Raw genomic sequence first — 23,950 nt, 5'->3', positions numbered from 1 at the left:
TTTGCTTTGCCTATAAAAAAGGAATTGTGGAATAAACTCATGCTGCAGTCTTACTGACAGCCCTCTTGTGTGTGACAGCTGATCCATGTGTAGTATGACTTTGCTTTAATTATTTCAGTCCTCACTCCCCACTCAGGAACTGTTCGACTCTGCCGGTGGGCTCCAGAACATACTGAGGCCAGTGTGTGCCTTCTGCCCAGTAGACACAGGGGCCAGAGATGGTCAGGTCAGAAGACAGAACAGGAACCTCCCATAGACTGAGCACAATGAGGTACAATAGCAGGAACCAGTGACATTAGGTTGGGGATTGTAGCTGATGCTCAGATGAGGTACTCAGGGTATCCAGGGGGAATGTGTGTCCTAGGGATGTTCCTGACTGTGCAGGTACATGTGCCGGCATGGGAAATGGGAGAAAACAGTTTAAGATAAAGAGAGTTAAGTTTTCACTAAAAATTACATGGACTTCAGCACCTCTGTGAGGATGCAGCGTGCCCATACTTGCACATGGAGGGGGACTCCACACACTACAAATCCCACACTGAGGGTGAAACACTGAAGAATGCACACTTCACAGGAACTGCAGCTGGGGGGAGGGAAGGGACACTGTCACACAGCCTCTTCATCTGCAGCTTCCCAAGCCATCTGCTACTCACATAGCACCCGATAGCCTGTGTCCACCATGACATGTGACAGAAAGTACCTTAGGCCTGGTGCTGACCACACCATACAAATGACCATGGCAGCAGGGGTCACTTATCATGAAAAATCACTTTTAAATATAGTACAACACACACCACACACACACACACACACAGACAGACATGCTCCTAGGGTTGAAAAGCAGTTTTATCTATAATTCAATTATTTTCTATTAATAAAGCCAGATTTATAACTGTGTCCTCAAACACTGAAGTAAAAAAAAAAAAAATTGATTATTACTTAGCTGTAGGATACCATAATCTGGGGCTGGAGAGATGGCTCAGAGGTCAAGAGCACTGGCTGCTCTTCCAGAGGTCCTGAGTTCAATTCCCAGCAACCACATGGTGGCTCACAGCCATCTATAATGAGATCTGGTGCTCTCTTCTGGCCTACAGGTGTGCATGCAGGCAGAACACTGTATAACATACTAAATAAATAAATCTTAAAAAAAAAAAAAGAAAAGGATACCATAATCTGTTTCTCAGTACAGGAAAATACATACATCTGTATATACTTGCATACACAGCCCATGCACACAGCTGCATTGCATGTATGTGCACAGCACACACATACATACACACATGCCATCCCATGCATACAGTCACCTCAAGCCACAGACCAGTCTGACATACACACACACACCTTATGTACTTGTGCAGTTATGTATGTACTGGCACATACAGACCCACATCTGTACATGTACCCGGACACACACCACAGCCGTGTTCACATGGCGCATCTCCCGATGTTGGTGCTCTCCTGCTCCAACGGAAAGGTAACCCCAGCCCTGAGCCCAGAGAGGCCATCATCTTCCCAAGGTCTTCCTAGTCAAGCCTCTCCCTTCAGCGTGTTCAGCCAGAAGACAGGACTGATAGTCCACTGAATCGTACTATTGGCTGCTGAGCACACAGAAAGAAAAGCAGTGCAGGTGAGTCTCCGTGTGTGTAATAAACAATCTGGCTCTTTGACAGGGCTTTAATGTGGCAGAAGCCGAGATAAGGCTTTGTGTCTGTAATAAATTAGAAACAGACACAGACCTGGCTCATCCACGGAGCCTCAGCTTTATAGACGCTTAATGTGACTTTTAAAATCAAGTCAGAACCTCAGAGTCTGGGGTGTGGCAGCGTCTATGAGGGTCACAGCAGCTGCAAAGCACACTGGGAATTTCAGTCACGCTGTCAACACTCTTATTTGTTCCCAAGAACTTCAGTAGTCACACCTTGTTGACCCTGGGGACAGCTTCTCCGTGCTGGCTCTCAAGGAGGTCCAGTCCCTATACTACCCTCTGGAAAACAGAAGAGCGGCAACTGATGGCAACGTCACTTTGCAGGAGATCGTACTAGAAAACCAAGATACATAACTCCTCGTAGCCTCTGGGAGCCACGAAGAACCACTGGAAAGCCTGGTCACGAGCAACAGATGAGTGAGGTGTACCAGTGGCTGCAAAGCCCGTGACCAGCCAGGACCCGGCGTCTCCCTCCCACCCACGGATCTACAAGGACAGATGGTGCTGTGGGCTCTGAGCCCTTGCGATGGGCACGGGTGGGTGCTGACCTCTGCTTCAACACAGCCGCCATCTTTCCTCCACCTTGGACGGGAGTTCAGCTTAAATTGCTCCCACAGAGCACCTCCCACAGGTGAAGCGCCTGTTCCCTTGAAGCCAGCCGAGATGACCTGTTTTGTGAGCTACCGCTAATGAAGTCATCTCCTCATCCCACAGGGGGCGCCTCCTTCTGCCGTACCACGTGCCGCGCACACTAGACCTACCCAGGAGGGAAAGGAGGCGTCGCTCCTGGGGCTCGGGGCAGGGGGTGGCTAGTGGATCCCGGCAGCAGCGGGGATGTCTCAGGAGATCGTTTCACAGATAAGAGAAGTTGGTGCTGATTGACGCGGCATCTCAACACACTCTCCTTGCATAACTCCGCTTGCCTTCAGCAATACCACAATTACGGATTTAATACGGTCGTTTCACCGCGTGTGTAAAGGTGATCTTCACGGCATTGCTGTGGGAAGAAGAAAGGAAGCGGCCGGCTGCCGGCTGAGTGATGGAAGCTCCTCCGTACGCCGAATACTTTACTCAAAGGGAAAGCTAGACGGCACACAAATGCTTACTAAGAGCATGGACGGCTACAAATGCATTTTAGGAACGCGGGAAAGGCAGAGGCTAAGCTGACGGGTGGACAGTAGACACTGTGAGAGGCTCCAGGAGGCATACACAAGACAGACGCCGCTCACGGAGACTGGAAAGGCCTCAGCCATCTTTACACATCTACTGTATCTTCCATATTATTTTGCTAATAAAAATACCTATACAAGACATTATGCAATATGATAAATTATTTAGGAAGGCCACGATACGTTTTTGTTTTTGTTTTTAATCCGCTCAGGCCAATGAAAAGCAACAGTCACCACGTGTTTATTTAGTAAATATTACTGAGAGCCAGGCTCGGAGTCCAAGGATCTAAAGTGTCTCCTTAAAGGGCACACAGCTCTCCAGTCCCCACCTCCTCACAGCCCGGCGTGTGGGACTAACAGTGCGCTATAATGGAAATAAAAAGCACCCCTGCACATGTTCTGGAAGATGCGGCAAGAAGCAAAGGCACGGTGAGGGGTGAGGTGGGGGGATGTTAGACCAGCGCCCAAATCCCCCTTTAGGAAGAGAACAAGGCAGACCCAAGGGCTTCAGGGAAGGCGAGAGGCAATAGACACGGTGTTGAGCTCAGTGGAGGTACGCTGAGCTAGATCAGAAAGGCAAGGCCCTGGAAGGTGGGCTGTCCTTCTGTGTGAGGCTGAAAGCCACGCCAGGGTTTTAAGAACTGAGAGTCGAGGTCCTCCTTAGGCTGTTGAGGATTGCTGGCTGCAGTGTTAGGAACCGGCCACAAGGAGGCAGCATGCAGCAAGGAGGCCTCCAGAGTGTGGTCCAAGGGGGATGGGGGGGGGCTGCCTAAGTCATCAGAGGCAGAGCGACCGCTCAGTGCATGGCATGCCTACTGGAGCGTAGCAGTTAATATTTAGTAACGTTTAACTAAGCTTCATCCTGTGTACAGAGGTTCGAGGTGAGAAGCCATCCTGCAGAACACGGAGTCGGCCTAAGGATCCCAGATGCACTTCCTCAGCCAAGCTGAGTGCAATGTGGCCCAATTCTTCAGCTCCAGCCATCACAGTGCGGGTGTCTCCAGCCATGGGCATCATTGCTCCTTCCTGTGTCTGCCCATCTGATCGGAAGGGAAAGTTTTCTTCGTATGCTATGGGGACGGGGCTCAGTTACAGGCATTGGCATCCAAGAATAAACGGTTTAATTCTATGCACCAGCATTGAACACCTAAAGATGAAACTGGTAAACAACTCACAATGCTATAGAAGTGAAAACACTCAAAAGCAGCTTTAACACAGGCACAAGACTTAGGATAAACTGTGAGGCACGGCCGAATAAAACGAAAGCAGACCCGACCATGTGGAAAGGGGCCCACGTCTGTGCCCCGGGCACACTCAACCTTAGTACTTCCAGTTGACTGGCAGATTCTGGAAATCCCCCTCCCTCCCCCCCAACAAAACCCGTGTTGTCTTCTTGGAAAAAACCGGCAAAGTGATCCATAAATTCCTGTGGAAATATGGAGGGCCCAGGGCTGGCAACAGTGGCCAGAAGAAAAAAAAGAATTACAGCCCCTTTCTGGTTGGCCAGCTCAGAACCCAAACTTCAGAACCCACTGGAAAAAAAGGAAGTCATTACCACAGTCTGGAACAAGGACAAATACGACAGAAAACAGAAACTCATTCTCTGTATCAGCGATTCTCCGCAGGGTCCCACACAGCTCCATGGGGAGGAAACTGTTTCCAGCACACACTGGATACACAGCTGCAGAAGAGGGAAGGGACCCAGGCAGGTCAAGGACAGGACTCAGCCCAAGCAGATGAAGGGCTGACTTCAGGGTATGAGCCAAAACTACAGGAGCTTAGGGGTCTGCAGCTTCGAATCAGGAAGCCATTTCTCGGTGGTGACACAAGACGCGCTGTAACAAGAGATAAACAGGCGCAGTTATGGAAAATGAAAGAGTATGATTTGAACGAAGCCGGGGCCCGCTGCCTCGTGGCCCGGGTATCCGGGTACACACGGGAGGCAGGAGTCCTTGGAGACCAGCCTGGTCTACATAGTAAGTTAGAAAGAGCTTCGGAGTGAGACCCTGTCTCAGAACTAAACAAAAACAGGGAAGTAAAATAGAAACCTATAGGCTGAAAAAAAAAAAAAAATCTGGAAATCCTGTGTCTAAGAAGGAAATTGCAAATGGTGCCTGGCGAGGAAAGTGTCTGAAGGAGACTCTGGTCATAGTCACTCAAGAGGTCACCAATTCAAGGCAAGCAGAGCGCCTACAGGCCCATTTCTGCAGGGGAAAGATACCTAATCCCCTCCGCCTCAGGAACCGCTGCCAGCTGCACCCCCCAGCCCTGAGCGCTCTGGGTGACACACCTGCGGGCAGCGGGTGCAGTTGGCATCTCCTCCCTCCTGCTTCAGAGGCAAAGGTGAGCACCCGGGAAAGCAGGCGGCCGCGATTCAACAGTTCCTGCCTCAGGTGGACACTCCGGTGGGAGGCGGGTGTTTCCATCCGGCCCCTGGGCCAAAAGGAGGTGGCAACATCTAACTAGAGAAGCGACGGTTGGAGGAGGGGGTCTTAGCCACACAAAGGAGTATGATTCGGTCAGGAAAAAGGAGGTTCCTGTGGTGCAAAATGAGAGCACCCGGAAGTCTTAAGAACAGCAAAAGACCCGGATAGCAGGATTCCACTCAACACAGTACCCACAGGAGCAGGTGGAGGGCTCCGAGCGTGGAGTGTGTAGGGAAGGTGGGGGCGTCCGACAGTGTGGGGCTTGCTTCCGGGACGCAGAGTTGCTGACGGGCCCAGCACGGTGAGAGGGGCACAACTCAGGACCTTCCTAGAAGCTTGCTTACAGGCGTGTGGCCTGTGTGCAAGGGCAAACTGAGACCCAAGCAGAGGTTTCCAGGTACATGAGGACGCTGGAAAAACAGGTGGTGGGCTTTCCGAATTAACAGGCTTACAAAGAAGAACGTGGTGGTTCTCGCAGTGGATTTTGTTTTTGTTTTAATTAAGAAACCTAAATCTAAATCTTTCTCCCACCGTAGGCCTGAGCTCTCCTCTGTCCTTCTGCGTAAGGGGTCTGGCCTTCCCTGGGGAGCACTCGGGTCCAGGGCGCGGGGCGTTCGGCGAGGGCGCGGCGGGCCAACGGGGCGGGCAGGGGGGCGGCCGCTGTGACCTCTAGCGTCGCAAACGCCGCCCTCCGCGGCCGGTGATAGGTCCCACCCCACCTAGGCGACCTGCGGCCGGGGGCGGGGAGACGCGGCGGGGACGCGCGGCGCGGCGGTAGAGCGTCCTGAGGATGTGGGCACCAAGCGGCCCGGGACCCGCGGGCTGGGACCGCCGCAGGGTGGGCGCGCGGCTGCGGGCGGCCCTGGCCGGGCTGCAAGAGCTCCAGGGGCTGCGCGCCACGCAGCAGGCGCGCGTGCGGGGCGCCCTGGGCCTGCACTCCGAGCCCGGGCCCCGCAGCCAGGAGCTGCGGCTGGAGGCGGCGCTGGTGGCGCTGCGGGAGCAGCTGGTGAGGAGCGAGCGGGGCGCGGGCGGCCAGAGGAAGGGGACGCGCCGGGGCGGGCTCGGGACGGAGCTGCGCGGAGGGAGCGAGCCGAGAGTCCCGGTGCGCGGCTGCGCGGGGAGCGCGCTGCGGGGCGCGAGCCGGGGAACGGCGCGCCGAGCCCGGGGTTGACTGCGCACCGCCTCTGCGGCGGACGCAGCCTCGGGGCGGCGGCGGCGGCGGCGGCGCGCCAGTCGGGCCGCGCACAGGGCTGCGCACAGGGCTGCGGTGATGGGGATGCGCGGACTCGATTTGGCCTGGCAGGAGTCTGCGCACGCACGGGACTCATCCCCGGAGCGGGTCATCCGGCCGCACAGCGTGACCGTGAGCCGCGGGGCACTCTCTTGGGTTCGCTTGGGTCGTTGGGGAGTCTTGCCTGCGGAGGACCGTCTCCGAGGTTGCATGTCACCTGATTTCGTTTTACAAAAAGACCCACGAGTGTCCTCCAGTCTGCAGAATGTGAGAGAGGGGACCGGTGGCGCTTTCTAGGCTACCCGCGCCCATCGTGGCCTCCTCTGTAGACCACTGGGGGCCCCTCGGGAGTAGAATTACAGCCCCTTTCTAGAAACAGCTCAAGAATTTTTTTTTTTTTTAAATTTTAGTACTGAAGTGTTTTTAAAAGAACAAAGCAATGCTCTCGAGTGTGATGGAGTCGCGTCCCTAACTCTTAGGCGGGATTTCTTTCATGGTGAAATTTGAATCTGCCCTGTTGAGAGTTGCCTCTTGGTGAAGTCCAGGGTGAAACTGCTATTGCAATCAGCTCTGGCTCACAAGTGCGTTGTTGCTTGTGATGAAAGAACCAGGAAGTCCAGTGTCTGAGTCAGTCCCCAGGACACCGGGAATCTTCCCTGGGTGTGAGGGAGAGGTGGAGATCTGGCTGAGGGTGGAACCTGGGTGGCAGCCTCCTCCAGTACTGCGAGGCGCTGAGCTGCTGCCCAGCGAGGGCCATGGCTGCCCTGCCGTGGGGCTGGACTCCGCGAACTGCTACCCTCACAGGACTAAGGCGTTACAACAGGTGCCTGGCCTTCGGGGGGCTACACACGCGGCGTCACGTGATCTGAGCCAGACAGGCGCATTGATGAGTTACACGCATGGCCCGTTCCCTTACGGTTAATGATTAACTCGCCGTCAGCGATCCACAAACCCAGTCTGTGAGCCCTCACACTCCAATTACCAGCAGCCTTTGGAGAGATCAAACAAGCCTTTTGTTGACACACCCCCCCCCCCCCCCCCTTCCTTTCCACAAGACCAGAGGGAACACGCAGGCTTTTGTCATGAAAGTTGGTTCACAGGAAAAAGGGGGAAATAATTGGATTTTATGTGGTTTTAGCGCTTCTACATTTTTCTTGGGGGGGGGGGGCTGTAGGGGGGGGGGTTGGTTGGGTGGGAGGGAGGGAGCATCGCTGCCTGTTAGATAAAGAAGATAGTGAAAGGGCCGCACAGTCTGGTTAAACCCTGCGGTAACTGGAGCTCGGAGCCCTTCCGCTGGCTCACCTGACCCTCAGTCATTCAGGTGTGAAGACAGGAAGATTGCCGGGAGTTCTCGGCAGTCATACTGCAGGGATTCTCTAGTGAGGATGGACTTAGCATTTCGAGGGATTTGGTGTTCATCAGATGGGCTGCGCCCTGCTAATTGCAGTGTCAAAAGTCACAAAGAGAACTCAGCAGTAGCTGCTTAAGAGGAATTTCGTTCACCAGATAAATCAGGGACTGTTAATGGCCGAGACCAAAAAGAGAGGTGATTTAGGCACTCAGTCCACCTCATTCCAGATTTCTCCACTAATGAAATGCCATGCCCTCTGACCCCTGACCCCACCGTTTGCTGCAGGTGGCCCTTTGGGCAGTAGGCTCCCTGTGAGTGTTTTCACGGGGACTTGTCTCAGAAAGCGGCTAGCATTTCAGTCCCGTAAGTGGGCGTAAGTAGGCCAGCACCCGCCAACTGGCATGGTGCCAGGAAGCTGTAACAGCCTATCTTGCCTCAGCTGCATCCAGAAGAAGAGGTGCCCTGGGACGGGAGGCTGATGCACAGATATGAGGCTCATCCTGCAGGGCTGACTGGTCATGACTCGTTCTGAAAGTGACAACATGCAGCCGTCCCTTTCTGAATGGGGCAGGCTCAGATTCCGTAACCATGAACCGTGTTTTCCTTGGGCCAGACCGCTTGCATGGTGGACACATAAGGGGCAGATGGAGGTCAGATAAGAAGCAGATGAGGTCAAGAGCAAGGACCTGCCAGGCTTCTCCAGCGTCACTGTCAATCACATCCATGATGATTGATGTGATGTGAAGTTTGCAGGAGGCCATCAAGGGGTAATTCATGCATAAAACAGTTCCTTTGTTGATGTTGGCTTTCAAGGAGAGGAAGGAAGTCTCATAGATACCATCTCTACATCCTGAACCTTTTATCCTCCAAACACACCATAAAGTTTGGGGTGGGGGGTGTTGTTCGTTTGCTTGCTTGTTTCTGCTGGGGTTGAAAAGTGGAAGTATCCATGGGGGAGGTAGAACAAATTCAGATCAAGCCCTTGAAAGAAATCCACCAGCTCCCTCTTAGTGGCACCATACAATGGCAGGTCTCAGACATTTGGTGGTCACTAGACCGATCCCTTCGGGCAAAGCTGGTGAAGGTCCAGGGCCCTAGGCCTGCCCTGGGCACCACATAGCAAGAGCTCAGGATCCACGGGTGTACTGGGTGATGTCACCACTGGGCCTGTGTTTAGTTCTCCCTTGCACCAGGCCTCTGACCCCTGACCCAGCTCTGGGGGATTCACCTAAGTGCTCCAGAGCCTGAGTGAAATCAGTGTGAGGCTTGTAGACCACAGACAGGCTTGGTTGTGGGAAGAGTTCCACAGCCTGGCTTTGTAGCTCAGTCCTAGTCACCGTGACTTTGACCCTGAAGTTCATCCTAAGGAACTGTGATGAAAACCTGAACTAGGAGCAGAGGGAGTGTTAATGAGAGTGGTATCACTCCGGATGGCGGCCTCACCGCTGAGGCCCCTAAGGACCCTGGGGTCTTAAAACCTCCACCATTAACTAGAAACTGGGTGCTGAGGCTGGCTGAGGAGGTGTTACCCACAGAGCAGCAGGTCCATGTGCACACAGGGGCCAACCTCTGTGCGAGCAACCAGCTAGGCCTTTAAAGAAGGGAAGCTGGGACTGAGAGAAGCAGGTAGATATTTACTGTCGGTCGCTAGAGCGGGTGCTGCTAAGCAGAGGTGCTTCGTGACTGCGGGACCCTGTGACTTTAAGGTAGGGCAAAGAAAAGTGTGTCACAGAAAAAAAATAATCCATGCCAGCCCCTTGATGAGTCTCAGCATCAGTTTCTGAGTGGGTGGAAAGGGTATGCCTTCAGTCTCTACCCTCGTTGTTCCAGGAAAGAGTTTGTGTCAGAAGCAGGATTTGGACCAAGTGGTGGTTCTGGAAAGGTTTGTTCAGCTTTGCCGTCGGTGGTCCTAGGAGACACTCTTACCCCTTCAGATCATGAGTTAGTCGAGTTGGGGTTAGAGCCTGGGACCAGCCAGTGCGCCCACCCTCAACAGACCATTCACACAGACAAGCCACAATGAAAAGCTGAGAAAGGGCCTTTATTCAATGTGTCCACACTGAGAAGAGGGACACATAAGGTCCAGTGGACCCCAAGTTCCTCGTTAGGGCACTGGCCTGAGTGCCCATGTAGATTTAAAGAGAAGCGAGGGGTGAGCAATCCCAAGCCGGGTGTCACTCCCTCAAGTGCCCAGAAGACGGTAGGTGAGTTGACAGAACTCACCTTAGTTTGGCTCCGGCTGGCCCCTGGCCTCCAGCATTTTCTTTCTCCCAGGACGAGATTCTGGGGAAATTCCAGTTTCTTGGTGCCCACTGTGTCTTTAGAATATCTTCTTTCGTGTGGGGGCGAGTGTGTGTGGAGGTGGATTCCACTCTGAGTCAGCTCCTGGGGGAAGGCTGAGCCAGCTGAGCCCGACAGCCGTGCCAGCCCCGGCCAGCATTCTACTCAGTTTGTGAAAGGGCTTGTTCTGGTGAGCAGGGAGGTCATTGCTGCTGGTGATATTTCTGAGGTAACGGCCACCTTCTCAACAGGAGAGCCACAGCTCCACGGTTTACCATTGGTTTACCTTAAACTCACTTGTTACTTAAAGAAAAGAAGAATGTATGCAACCGAGCTGGAAATCGGGACACTGCACGGCTGAGAGAAATAAATAAGTTTTTAACAAACAGTACTGATTCGTTTTATGTATGTGAACACAGAACTCCTCTCACTTCCTGTGGACTGTACAGTGTGTGTGTGTGCATGGGTGTGCTCCCACGCTCCCACACACACATGCACGCACACACCGAGGGGTGGCAAATCCTTTGTGGTCCATTCCAGCAGACTCACAGAGTTGCTTCCCGTGAGCCGGTGGCAGGTGCCAGTTAGATGCGCTTGGACTTCAGGATTCTAACTGATATTCCTGATGGCTCTCTCTCACTCAGTTTGCATTTCTGTAGTCACACTGGTTTTTATCCTTCCCCCTTCTTAACCTCCTAGTCGAGGCTAAGGCGGCAGGATGCTGGCCTGAAGACCCACTTGGACCAGCTGGACCAGCAGATAAGCGAACTGCAGCTGGATGTGAGCAGGTCGTCCTGCGAGGCCCTGGACAGTGACAGCAGGCCCAGCTCAGGTATGGCCCACTACGCCCAGACAGCTGGGCACCAGGCTGCCAGGATCCTGCCCTCTCGGAAGGCAGTACAGTATTCATTGGCACCCGTCATGGGCCCGGTCTGTCATGACACACTGGAGAGTGATATCCTCAGCCTGTGTCCTCAGCTGATCTGAGAGTTGGGGGGAGTCCCTTGGGCCCTGGGAAGTATAGGTGACTGAGGACCTGAAAAAGCTTTAACTGAAAATGCTGAAAGAAAGAAATATAAATATAGCAAGTATTTAAATAGTATATACAAATATATAAGCTAAAGAGTTTATATATAATAGTTTTTATATATATGTATTACATATATATAATATATATGTAAACTACCAGTTTATGTATATCTATGTATATATATTTTATATAATATGAAAGTTGGAAAAAAATCTTCTTTTTGATTGTATTAAACATCCCATGCTGGACCGCCATGGACCATGCCAAAGGCTATTTTACGGACCACCTACTTCACTTAAATCAGCATAACCTGTGAACTAATCACAGAATTGTCTGCTCCCCATCTTAGGTGGCTTGTGTGGCTATGGTCACTTTTGTTCTTTTAATATCCTCCAGGTAAAAGTTGGAAATGGAGACCCCTGTCTCTGGGTCACAGTGGTCATGAGGCAGGCATGACAACAAAGCCTGGGGTTGTCTGGGGTCCCCTTGGCACTCTTTGTACCTGGCTTTTGCAGTCTAGCCTAGGAGGTACCAGGGACCCAGCAGTCCCCGGGGCTGAGGACTCCCAAGAAGGAAATGCCCCGTGCAGTTGCATGTTAAAGAAAGGAGAGAGTGCCTAAAGCAAAGGATAGATAAGGGTTCAGGTGAGGTAGGGTCAATGTTCCTATAGCCTCTCACAAGGCTCCCAGCAAGAATCTGGAACATTCTTTTCCAGGGCCCCTTCCCAAGGCATTGTTGTCTGCCGCTCACCCTCCTTGTGCCGTAAAAGCATGAGGAAAGGCTCTGGGTCTTTGGGACAGAGCCGCTGGCTAGGGGTGCACTGACCTCCGTCTGCCCTGTCCAGGTTTCTATGAGCTGAGTGACGCTGGTTCCTGCTCCCTGTCTACCTCCTGTGCATCTGTCTGCAGTGACCGCCTCTCCCCGTCCCTGGGCAGCTGGCTGCCTGTGTTCCAGCCCTCTAAGCCCAGGTCTGCTATGGGGGACTGGAGACCCCGCTCTGCGGATGAGACCACCGTCCCTGTGTGGAGCCCACAGTCCAGTGGAGAAGATAGCAGGCTTTTGCATGGTGAAGTGGACGCAGGCCGGCCAAGGGGCATGTTCCGGCCCAGACCAGTGTCTACAGGTGAGAGTGTCACCCAGGTGGGAGGGACAACAGATGATAGTTCCCCGGGCCCACTGGGGAAGAGGCTGACCCCATGTGGAGCAGGCATGTGTCTAATTTTAAATGAACATCTGGAAGCTAGGAAGAAACACTGAAATCAATGGTGTGAGAATAGAGTCACAAGCACCCTTCATGTTTTCCCAAGAGAAAAAGATGTCACTTGGACCCTTCCATTCCCCTGACACCTGGGCTCCGTGTCAGCCTCGATCTCTCTGTGTAGATGCTGGAGCCGTTTCTGCTGCAGCTGTCCCACGTAGGGCTATAGACCTTTGTTCCCAGGAAGCCTCCAAGCCCCGGTTAAGTGAGGACCCTCACTGACGTCTCCCGCTCACTCTCCCTGACCCCCACGCACAAGAGCTGAGTGTCTCTACATGCATCTATGGGAAGGAGGGACTTGGCATGTGTCTGTGTTGATGTGGTTTTCGTGGTCTCGTTTCCAGGCGATCTTGAGCGAGTCCTTCCAGCTGACCTGGGGCTTCAGAGAGCTGGTACTGATCCTGCATCCTCATCCCTCTTCTGCCAAGGGATAGAGGTCCCGGCCCACACAGTGGACCCCAAGTACCAGCGTGATCTGGTGGCCAGGGGTGGCCAGGAGGTGTATTCATATCCGAGCCCCCTGCATGCGGTGGCGCTGCAGAGCCCTCTCTTTGCTCTGCCTAAGGAAGCTCCACGTCTCGACATTCACTCACCTCCCCAGGAGCCCCCTCCTGTCCCTGTTGATCAGAGCAGGACTCAGACTGGGCCGATCCGGGAGCTGGGCTCGGCTGAAGCCTACATCCACAGGCTTTTGCGCCTGCGCGGCCAGACACGCCCCCTGAGAGATGGGGCTCAGGAGGAGCAGGGAAGCGACGCAGCTCCTTTCCCACAGAGGCCGGGTGGCCAGCGGCCAGGCAGCGGAGGTCAGCTTGAGAAACAGACCTGTGAGATAGACAGGGGAGGAATGAAACCAAGTCGGGGTGCCGCCAAGGACAGCTTCAGGCAACAGGGGCCTGTGTCCCTTGTGGATACGGAGCCCCTTGGGAGCCCCCTAAAGGAGGAAACCGCACCTTGGAATCCCTGTGTGCGTGGAGACGATGCTGTAGGCTCCTCTCCCTGCTCCCAGGCTCAGCAGTCCCCTCTTGACTACGGCCATGGACGAGTCCAATCACCATCCAGGGTGCTGGGCCCTGACAGCCCGCCTCTGGCCCCGGGGTCCTTTGCCTACCTACCCTGCACCCTTGCTGAAACATCCCCAATGAGGGTAGGCTCTCCCCAGAGCAAGGCCACGAAGGTCCGAAGAAGAGTTAGTGAGAAAGTGCCTCGGCTGGGGAAGCAGCTCCCATCGCAACCCGAGAGACCGCGGGGAATTCATGCTGCGCTCCCCCCAGAGTGGGAGCCCTCGTCCAAGCTCCAGCAGGGAGGGCTCAGCAGTAGGCCCACACTAGCCAGAGAGCCTCCCGGACGCTCTTGCTCTGAGTCCACCCTCTACCCGGTGCCCTTCTTTGTCCCCCTACTGGTGGCCCAGCAGGAAAGTTACCCAGCGTCATCCCAAGCGCTGTTCCCAATGGAGGCAGCCCCCCTTAGCTCAGCAGCCAGGAGGAAGCAGCGCAAGTGGCAGTCCACGATGGAGATCTCAGCCAAAGCCCGTCCGGTCAGCCGACCTGGGCCCAGCTTGGGCCACCCTCGGTCCCCAGCCAGGAGAGCAGGTGGTCCCCGGGCCCAGAGCAGGCCCACGCTTGCCCGTCAGGATGCCTGTCTGAGGAGTGAGTCAGACCCCTCGGAGCACTCCGCAGAGTGCGCCTCACTATTCCACTCCACCATTGCCGAGACCAGCGAGGACGAGGAGGCCAGTGACCACACTGCCAACCGCTTCGGGGACGAGTCCAGCAGCAACGATTCAGAAGGCTGTGTCCAGGGCAGCCGCCGTGGCCTGGTGATAGGCAGTTCAGACGCCGGGCAAGGGGAGCGGCCCTGGCCCCGTGCTTCCCTCCAGCAGTCCCCACGGGCCCCAGGAGGCTCCAGGCCACACCTGCCCCCTGTGCCCAAACTGTGCCGCATCAAGGCCTCCAAGGCCCTGAAGAAGAAGATCCGTAGGTTCCAGCCAGCAGCCCTGAAGGTCATGACCATGGTGTGACGCCAGGCTTTCAGGACAAGCCTAGGACCCCAGAAGGTGTAAGACTCTTCCGTGCCATGCGATGAGCAGATGCGATGCCAGCTTGCTTAGGTTTCTCAGTAGTCACCCTCGCTGTGGTTGTGAGTTCTCTGGGCTGATCTTCCCCGCAGCCATTTTCATTGCATGATTGTAGCCACAGCTTTGTTCTCCATACTCTTGCTGGTTTGTGGGGAGAGGTCCCTCCCCAGAGACATCTTACATACATTGCATCTTGTTGGGGGAACCAATTTTGAATTCAGCTCTGTATTACAGTCATTAATAAACCTACACGATGTTGGTATGGTTCCAAATAAACCCCATTTCCTTCTTCTGCAGCCACTGTCCTGTCTGCCTTCCTTTCTAACATGGGCCATGTGCTCACCTGAGGGAGGAAAAGCATTTTGAGGGTAAACAAAAAAACAAACTGAACATTTTCGCATGTCTTTTGAGAAGAAAATGTCTGTTTACTTTCCAACCATTCTTAATGATTTGAGTTTTCAAACCAGTTGCTCAGTCACAAGGCAGCCTTCTGGGTCCATCACATGTTGTCCTAGAGGGGAGAAGGGAGTGCATTTCATGGGGTGCCCTTGCTCTGTACCCTTGGCAGGAGCCTTGAAAATCAAGAGACAGGAAGATGGGTGGAAAATATTGCTACAGGAGGCGTCACAGTGGCTAAATATTCCTGCAGTGAGAAGCTGTATGCAGGGTGAAAAAAACCTGAAAATTGATTAAGGTTTAGAACAAAGAACTCAGCCTCCCCTGAGAGAGGAGCGGGGAAGGAATGAGAATGAATGCTTTGGGAGTTTTGGGGCTTTCTGTGCAAACCGCTCCAGAGTGCAGACATTTCAGAGGGGCCAAGGGAGCAATGTCTGAAAAGTAAACATTCCAGTAACTGTCTTGACTGCCTGCCTGTGCCTCTTAGAATTGCTCAGGCCACAGCAACTGTTTAAAAGTCAGTCATGAGCAGGGTTTTTTTATTAAAAAAAAAAAAAAACAAAAAAAAAAAAAAAACAAAAAAAATAAAGTGGTTTTTTTTTTTTTTTTTTTTTTTTTTTTTTTTTGTCATTTGTGACAAAATGACTGGCAGACTGAAGGAAGGAGAGATGTGTTTTGGATCCCAGCCTCAGAGGGCTCAGTCCGTCACACAGATGGCATGACAAGGCAGTTTGGTTCACATCATGGTGGGCCAGGAAGCAGGAATCAAAACAGGATGTGACCAGAGAAAACATAGTCCCAAGGACCAGCCTCCAGTGACTCAACTGTCCCAGCCAGGCCCCAACTCCAAAGTGCTTCAGTCTTCCCAACAACCACCAGCAGGGGATCAAGTGTTTAAAACAGGAGCCTGTGAGGGACACTCCAGATTCAAATGATGGTGATCGACCTGGGGCCCTCAAAGGCTTGTGGCCTCAGAAAGTATATTCAGTCCACCCTCAGGAGTCCTCACAGCCTTATGGGTTCAACAATCATTCAAAAGTCTTGAGTCCAGAGAGCTGAGGCAATCTCTTAGCTGGGAACCCCTGAAAAAGTAAAGATGGCTCCAGACTTCCACATAGTACATAGCAGGGGATATGTCACTAAAGTGCCCTAATTCTTCCCCTCATTGTTCCTGAGGTGACAGGAAGCAGTGGTTTGGCAGAACCATCACCTATGAGGCTACTGAGATTTGTCTAAGTTCTGACAAAGCTGTCTGTGCGCCTACCCAGACCCAATGCTGCATCCATCCTGTAGAGAGGGCAAAGGCCCCATGCCACGTCCACACTCTTGCTGAGCGTCGTCTCTGTCTGGAGCTGTGCAAGTGTGTGGCGAGGTGGAGCTCATGTGTACCCCATGAAACACATGCACTTTTCTTATCGATCTTGGGGACCTGTGCTGTCCCTGCAGCTCAGGCTGTGTCACTATTTGCTGACACGGGCTCAACATAGAAGGGACTGGGATGGATTGGGGCTACTCAGTATTGGTTACTGGTATTCCTCTTCCACAGCATAGCTGCCTTGATTTCCAAACCACTCAGGTGCCAACATGCCACCAAAAATTCTGCATGGCAGCCAGGGAGATGTGGGCCTGTCTAACCATGTCCGCTAACCACAAAAGCAATGCGACTACACACAAAATCTGTGCTCTTTCATGGCTTTCTCTACTCTCACCCTCGGTGTGTGTGTATGTGTGTGTGTGTGTGTGTGTGTGTGTGTGTGTGTGTGTCCCCAAGCATCCCTTTCTCTTGTGTTCTGTCTCATTGGGAAAATCTCCACTGAGACTTGTTAAAGCACAGCATTAAAATTCAGAAAGCAGAGCAGCAGGGACAAAAATGAGGCTCCTAAGTAGTGCTAGCCAGGGACCTCACTTCTGATGTCCCTGTGAGGGACCCTATGTGGAAAATGACCAGCAAGATTCCCACTGAAGACAGGCCTGGGGATCCTGGGGACCAGGGCCTGGTGTGTGGTAGAAGCTGAGGGGTACTTGATAAAGGCAACCTCGGGGCTCTGGGCACAGCTGTGACTTACAAGGAAGTGCTCAGGTAGCTGGAGAAGCCCCCTGACTTCCCTGAAGCTACTGGCTACACAAAGACTACACTTATCTCAAGCCCAGCTTCTGCCTGTCTGACCGGAAGTCAGACATACATTTTGGTTTTCCAGCGGTCAGAAACTCATCCCATGCCTTCTGCTTTCATGTTCCCTGAGGGCTGGGTTGGCAACAGTGAACACAACATAGGAGAGTCCACCAGGATCCTCTGGGCCTTTCGAACCATATCTTGTAACAGGAAGGGCCACACAGCTTGGGGAAAGTAAGGACAGCTTCTCCACCAGAAGAATTTGTTTCCTTTAAAAAGGGAGACGTGGTGCTGTAGGACTCAGGATGAGGGGCAGGTTGATAACAGTGGAAATGAGACAAAGGGAATGAGACCGTTCATTCTCTAGCCAGACACGAGTGAACATTGCCCTGGAACACAGATTCAGGTTTTCCAAATACCGTGCTCTAACTCGCTAACAGTTTTATGGAATTTTCATGTCAGCAGAACAAAGAAAGTCATAAATCAGGCACTTTTTACATATTTTGGTGGGGACTCCCATAGCTGGGTTAGAACAGGGCAAGGACATCTCTGCTATAGTCTCAGACGTCATCGGATGCCATTCTTAGCTTTGGGGTTGATGAAATGTAAGGGGTCTGTTTGTACATTCCAAAAGGATTTACCTAATGGTCAGGAAGATTTTAGGCCACATACAGAACTGGGCAATAAATGGCTATTTGGAGGACCTAAGATAACTCAAGAATATTTGTCTCCCACCCCATAACATTCCATCTCTCCACGGTCACTGAAGTTCTAATCAGTCAATCAGCCTTGTAGAATGTTTAACATAGGTGTGGCTTTTTTCTGAGAGCATCAGCTTGCATATTTTAGAGTAATTTTCTTTCAGACAGACATACATGCTCCTGGGAAGGAAACAGCAGGAGCCCTCTGGGCAGTGTGGCGGAGATAAGGAGACTGGAAGGCGCCTTGGGTGCATAGGCTGGCAGATGAGCTCCTTCTCAAAGGGCACATGGCAGTCAGCTGAGGCTTCCACCACGGGCTCTTCAGAAACCTTTTATAAGTTCTAGCATGTTTGAATTAAAAAATATCTTAGAAAAAAAAGAAAGCCAAAATTAAACATATAATAATTAGCAAATGATTTAATTAAATTACAATGTTAGTGAAAGTACCCATCCCACTTTAATGAATTGTATCATTTAAGAAAATGGGTTTAGGGCAGGCATGGTGATGAAAACCTTTAATCCTAGCACTTGTAGGCAGAGGCAGGAGGATCTCTGTGAGTTTAAGGCCAGGGCTCAGCTGTCCTGAGACCCAAAGTATACATCAGGCTGGGCCCTGGCCTTGAACTCATAGAGCTGGAGCCTGTGTAGCCTTACTCTGAGGCCCACTCAGCACCAAACATACGGGGCTGAAGGGGAAAAATGGCTACCCCATAAGAACAGCTCTGTTCTGCCTTAGAGAGAAGCCCTTCCCTACCGTTAGCAGTAAAACAGTGTGATTCTAACTAACATAACAGACTTTTCTGAGCTCTGGTGTGATGCCTCTTAAATGCTCAATGCTCGGAAATAGATGGATCTCAACACTGTTCTATCAGGAAATGAGTCAGATCCCATAAGGCCAGCAAGGGTACTGATAGCCACACTGGCTTTCAGGGGGTAGGGCACACTGCTGAGTGATCCCACAACTCTGGGGTGCGCCAGAGAGAACCTTGGGTGATAACATCCCGTTCCTCAAAGGAGAGCTTAACCTTTGAACCCAACCTCCCTCTGTCGCCTCCTAAGAGCCAAGCCAGGAGACACCTGTGAGACAGAGGCCAACAGCTGGGCACTTCCACCTGGCTGATATGGCCATCTGGACTTCTTCAAAGGCAGAAAGTGAAAGCAGGTGAACCAGGCCAGTGACGATCCAGAGAGAAGCAGTCGAAACCGGAATGAAGAAATCAACGTTAAATGGCCAGGATCTGTTATACTGTTAGAACACCCAGGCTTTTTAGCAGTGTGTGACAATGTGTAACCAAGGCCCAAAATATAGATGCCTCTTTACAGTTTTCAGTCCAAGGCATTTTGAATGGCTCTGCATGTCCAGGTGACGAAGCTGGGCTGCACTGGGCATCCTCAGGGTCCCTCCCCCTCCTTCCCAGAAGCCTGATTGCATCCTACATGGGATTCAGGCAACATCCTGGGAATGGCTTTTTTTTTTTTTTTTTTTTTTTTTTTTTGCAGGCCATTGGTTTCCAGGCTTGTCCCTTGGAGAAGTACTGGAAAGAAGCTAACAGAAGCAGACCCTGGAAGTTAGAGAGAACAGGCAACCCTCTGGAAACAATAGTCCTACAATCAGGACAGAGGGGACAGAGGAGAGACATATCCATCCTATTTACTGAACACCTGCTTTGCACAATGAAGGTGCCACTGTATGGAAGAAGCAACGTCAAGGGACCACTCTGCAGACAGTGGTCAGTGCAGGGCTGCGGCAAGCTGAGACCAGATGGTAGACTTACTGCCAGGGCCCTGTGCCCAGAGCCTGCAGCAGGATGCATAGGAGTGTCAAGTGTTTGCATCTGGCAAGCACAGTACAGCCGGTGTTTGAGTCGGATGAGGGGTGGGAGAATGGAAGGCAGATTTTGAGCTGCAGCTGACGTACCCAGGGTCCAGGTGCCCCCTTGAGCATAAAGAGCCACCTTAAAGGACTTTGGTGAGTAGAAACACTCAGAGCCTATCCACATGTTTATCTTCTGCTGGCAAAAAAAAAAAAAAACCTTATACATCTCTTAGACCTTCCTGCGTGCAAGGGTCAGAACCAGGGCACTGCCCAGACAAGGCACACGGGCATCCTGTTATGTCCAGGGCATCTGTGTTTCATGCAAGCAAGGGTGAAAGTTTGAAGTCAAGTTCCTGAATAATATTCAAGGCAAGCAAGGCAGTGAGGCTGACAGATGTGTGACCAGGCCAGCCAGCAAACTCCTCTCTTCCCTGCTAAGAAGACACGCCAGCTCATCTCCAGCTGTGTCCTCTGGAGGTGACCAAAGCTTTGAGTCCAGATATTCCCTATACCAACATTACCCTCAGAGTGATGGGAGATAAGGACGAGGCTCCTGATGTGGAATCCTGGCCCTGTATGTCCTCAGAGTCACCTCTGACCTCTCTAGGCCAAGAAGATGCTAGATAAGGTATATACTAGGCAGTGTTCCATTAGATCCAAGGCTTCCTGAAGACAGTGTGGCAGGGGCTGTAGGTGGAGAGGCCCCTGTAGACTAAGCTGAATGACAGTCACACGCATAGTGGACACCTGACAGCTTTCCTTCCATCCGGGAAACTGATCCCCATGGAAGTTACCTTTGCTCCGCCTGCGGTTGGCTTTCCCAGGTCTTGACATCTTCCCCTACATTGACATCAGCTGGAATCAGAATGTGGTCATAGGTCCAGATGAGACATCCCACAAGCTGCTTCTCCCTCCTGTGACACCCTGGCTGTCTCTGACTCCAGGGAGTGACCACAAGCATGCACACACCTTCTTGTCCCCATGCCAGGTTACACAAAGCCATGATCCTACGCCACAGGCAAGACTGGACAAGGGAGCTGGCACTGGGGATATGCCTCCGCCCTTGCTCAGAGCTCATGGGCTGGGCCTTTAGATACCTCTCTTTGTTTAATGATGCTGTAAACCTTCAACATCTGGACACGTAGCGCATGTTCTTTCCAGCCAAGATTCGCCTCAGCAGGAGAAAAGGCCAACATAGGCTGCCTTGGTCCTTGGCTATTTGCATAAAGGGAGCCCTTCTTAAAAGTGGCCAGAAGTGCACAGCTGTTGCCAGGTCTTCTGATCTGCAAACAGATGAGAGAGAAGCTTCGTAAAAAATTACAGCAAACTATCCTGGTGTCTCCAGTAGGAAGGACAGAAGTTCCTTGGAAGGAATGCAGAGAGTGAACACATGGCAGCCACTTTGAAAGAGGTGCAGACATAGGTACACAGGCCTGACAGAGGTACATAACTCTGAGGACCACAGCTTTGTGTGGTATAGCTGACCAGGGACAGCGACCAAGGGACAGAATAGGTTCCTGTTACAGAGTGGGCTGGTGTGTCCTCCCTGTCTTCAGAGGGCTTTCCCAACAGCACCTTCCCTGTTTTCTGTCTAGCTCAGCAATGTACCACTGAGCCTCTTCTGAGCCTGCAGATGCTGTGTCCTCATCTCTACCACAGGTAGCCAGGTCCAGCCCTCAGCATACTCAGGGTGCTCAGACAGAACATATCAGGGGCAGAGGCTAGCTCAGTCACTTTCACAGCGTGGGTATCCATCCGGCTTTGTCCTGAAGGACTATCCCCTGTTCTCACACCCTGGACTGTAACACAGCAAAGACCGGCTTCTAGCACCCAGCCGCTCAGTCAGCTAGGTCAAGGTATCAGGTGAAGACCACTAGAAGCTGAGCCTATGCAGCCCATCCTCAGTTCTCTCCTCATCACTGTGTCCTCAGCTTCTGCCTCACAACCACAGGACCACATACACACACAGTAGCTGCTGCTGCTGCTGCTGCTTCTGCTGCCAGATGGAAGGCACAGAAGGAAAAGTTATGCACTATCTGTAGCTTGTACACATTAAAATGGTAATTTTAGGGATAGGAAAGTTCTAAAAGGATTGTCTGCCGTGTCTGTGTTTGATCCCCAGCACTACAATAAGTAAACATTGATAAATGATAGATATATATGTAGGAAGGTAGGTAGGTGGGTGGGTGGGGTGGATGAATAGAGATAGATAGATAGATAGAGAAATAGATAGATAGACCATACATACATATACACATACATGAGAGGTAAAGTGATAGATAGGTAGATGAAGATAGAAAATTGTGTGTGTGTGTGTGTGTGTGTGTGTGTGTGTGTGTGTGTGTGTATCTGTAAGCATTGAATACAGTGAACATCACCCAACCCCACTGTGCACAGATGGTAGGGCAACCCTTGATGGACACATTTTCTACGACTTCAAAGTCCCCAGAGGCTGAACCACAGGAGTTACAGCTCTGAAGGCTGGGGGTCCAGGTGCCGGGTATCAGAACAGGTCAGGCCTGTGTGCCTGAGCATGTGTTCCTCCTAAGCTGACCTGCTGAAATCTTTGCTCCAAAGGAGAAGGTGTGGGGAATTGGGATTTGGGAAAGTGATTGGTTGGGTCAGGGGGTGGATAAGTTTGGCACTTACATAAAAGGCTCCAGGGAGCTCCCCAACCTTTTCCACTATGTGAAGACAGAACTAGGGGTGTGTGGATGTGTGTGTGTGAGGTGTGGTCTGGGAAGCCTTCCCCACAAAGATCTGCTGTATCTGGGAGTCGGAACTGCATGAAATCGGTGTGTATTGCTTTTAAGCCACCAGCTTGTAGGGCTAAGCTACAGGTGACCCAGAAGACTGAGACTTGGAACACGCTGGTGACTGTGACATTTCTTGGAGCATGAACACCACACTCTCCTTTTTGTCTGGCTGTTTAATGGCTGTCTTGCGTCCTATGTCTTCAGGCACACCGTTTTCCCTCTTCTGTATTTTTCCTGTTATAAGAACATTGTCATATTGGATAGCACCTTCCTTCATCTCTCAATTAGGTCTACTCAGAGCTGCCATGGGTTAGGACTCTGGTGTGCTGGGATCCTGGCTGAGACAGCGGTCACTGGACTCCCATGACTCGGGCAGGTGAGGAGCAGGTGTGTAGACCTAGACACTGTGAGCTGATTCACTCCTTTTACGTCTTAGCAAGGCTTTGCCTTCCAGTCAGCTGCTTAGGGAACTGGGCTTGGGATGCAATAGGGGTTCTGGGTAATGGCATTTCACTTTGCCCATCATGAGAATAACAGTCAGAGAAATGCCAAGGCAGAGCACACATCTAAGTGAGAGTTTCTACCACCAGGTCACAAGCATCTAGTAGGTTTCCAGTTTGGTCCAGCTTGATCTCCTCAGTTTCTCTATTTGCACACACACACACACACACACACACACACACACACACACACACTATTGCCCTTGCAGTCCTGTTCTTTCTGAGGCTTGGAGATGACTCAGTAAAGTGCTTTCTACATAAACCTGAATTCAGTCCCCAGCACCTGGGTACAGGCTGGGCATGGTGACATGTACCTGTAAGCTGAGGAGGTAGAGAGAGGAGGACCCTGGGGCTCACTGGCTGGCCAGTCGGTAGGTTCTAGATCCCAGGAAGAGATGCTGTCTAAAAAGAATTAAGCAGACAGGCCTTGAGAAATGACAACAAAGATTGACATCTGGCTTCCGCATACTAACATCTACACACGTGCAACTCTCACAGGTATGCACATAACAAACAAACAAATAAATAAATAGTAGGAGGACGCCCTCCTTCTGTGGCTTGGTATGTGTGGAGCTAAGAGCTAGGAGGTCAGGAGAGAAGACACCGGAGCTGGCCTACAGGGAACTCCCAGTTAGAAACCCTCCTGGAACTTTCCAGCCGCTAAGGAGTGGCTATCTAATGACATTTGCAGTACCTTTCTATAGAAAGAGAAAGAGCATGGATACTATCTACGCAATGGTCTCTCTCAGGTGTGCCTGCTGGCCCTCCCAGAAAGTCCACAGTGTCCCAGCTCTGGGCACACTGACCACAGCTCCTAGCAAATGTTACTGCCCTGCCCTCAGCAAGAATGTTTGCTTTCTTCTACTTTGTTAGCAAGACAGTAATAAAATACAAAATGATAGAATATATTACATTTTAAGAAATGGAAAGCACATTTTACCGAGCCACACACATGACTCCATACATGTTGTGGCTGTTGGGGGGTTGGGGGTTCCCTGCTTCTGTGGCTCTCTTTGAAATGAAGCTTTTCTCATATACATTAATATATTTTCCCTTTCTAGGCTTCAGCCAGTACCAGCTTCAACCTTTAGCCTGAGGCATTCCTGCTGACTTCCACAAAAGGATTTTAAAATGTGTGAAAAAA

At 51.8% G+C, this 23,950-nt stretch overlaps 1 protein-coding gene across 2 annotated transcripts; it reads left to right on the top strand.

The window, feature by feature from the left end:
• The first annotated feature begins 6,057 nt into the window (after positions 1 to 6,057).
• Positions 6,058 to 14,814, top strand: Dact2 (dishevelled binding antagonist of beta catenin 2). Of its 2 annotated transcripts, none has more exons than XM_055616172.1 (4): positions 6,058 to 6,306; positions 10,862 to 10,994; positions 12,037 to 12,315; positions 12,795 to 14,814. In XM_055616172.1, the coding sequence occupies exons 1-4, from the start codon at positions 6,091 to 6,093 to the stop codon at positions 14,465 to 14,467; spliced, it is 2,301 nt and encodes a 766-aa protein (XP_055472147.1). In that variant the 5' UTR covers positions 6,058 to 6,090; the 3' UTR covers positions 14,468 to 14,814. The 2 variants fall into 2 exon arrangements, with proteins under 2 accessions (XP_055472147.1, XP_055472148.1); XM_055616173.1 differs by lacking the exon at positions 6,058 to 6,306 and adding an exon at positions 6,394 to 6,663.
• Positions 14,815 to 23,950: the final 9,136 nt, after the last annotated feature.

The sequence above is a fragment of the Psammomys obesus genome, unplaced genomic scaffold (assembly GCF_907164565.1).
Source record: "Psammomys obesus unplaced genomic scaffold, mPsaObe1.curated_primary_1811, whole genome shotgun sequence".
NCBI classification, from domain to species: domain Eukaryota; kingdom Metazoa; phylum Chordata; class Mammalia; order Rodentia; family Muridae; genus Psammomys; species Psammomys obesus.
The sequence above is the reverse complement of the archived record's forward strand: the minus strand, read 5'-3'. Positions and strand labels throughout refer to the sequence as shown.

Bases quoted from the DNA above. Each gene is read 5' to 3' on its own strand.
- Dact2 (XM_055616172.1), top strand. From the start codon at position 6,091: ATGTGGGCACCAAGCGGCCCGGGACCCGCGGGCTGGGACCGCCGCAGG. The intron at 6,307-10,861 runs GTGAGGAGCGAG...TTAACCTCCTAG, and splicing joins TGGCGCTGCGGGAGCAGCTG to TCGAGGCTAAGGCGGCAGGA. The intron at 10,995-12,036 runs GTATGGCCCACT...TGCCCTGTCCAG, and splicing joins TGACAGCAGGCCCAGCTCAG to GTTTCTATGAGCTGAGTGAC.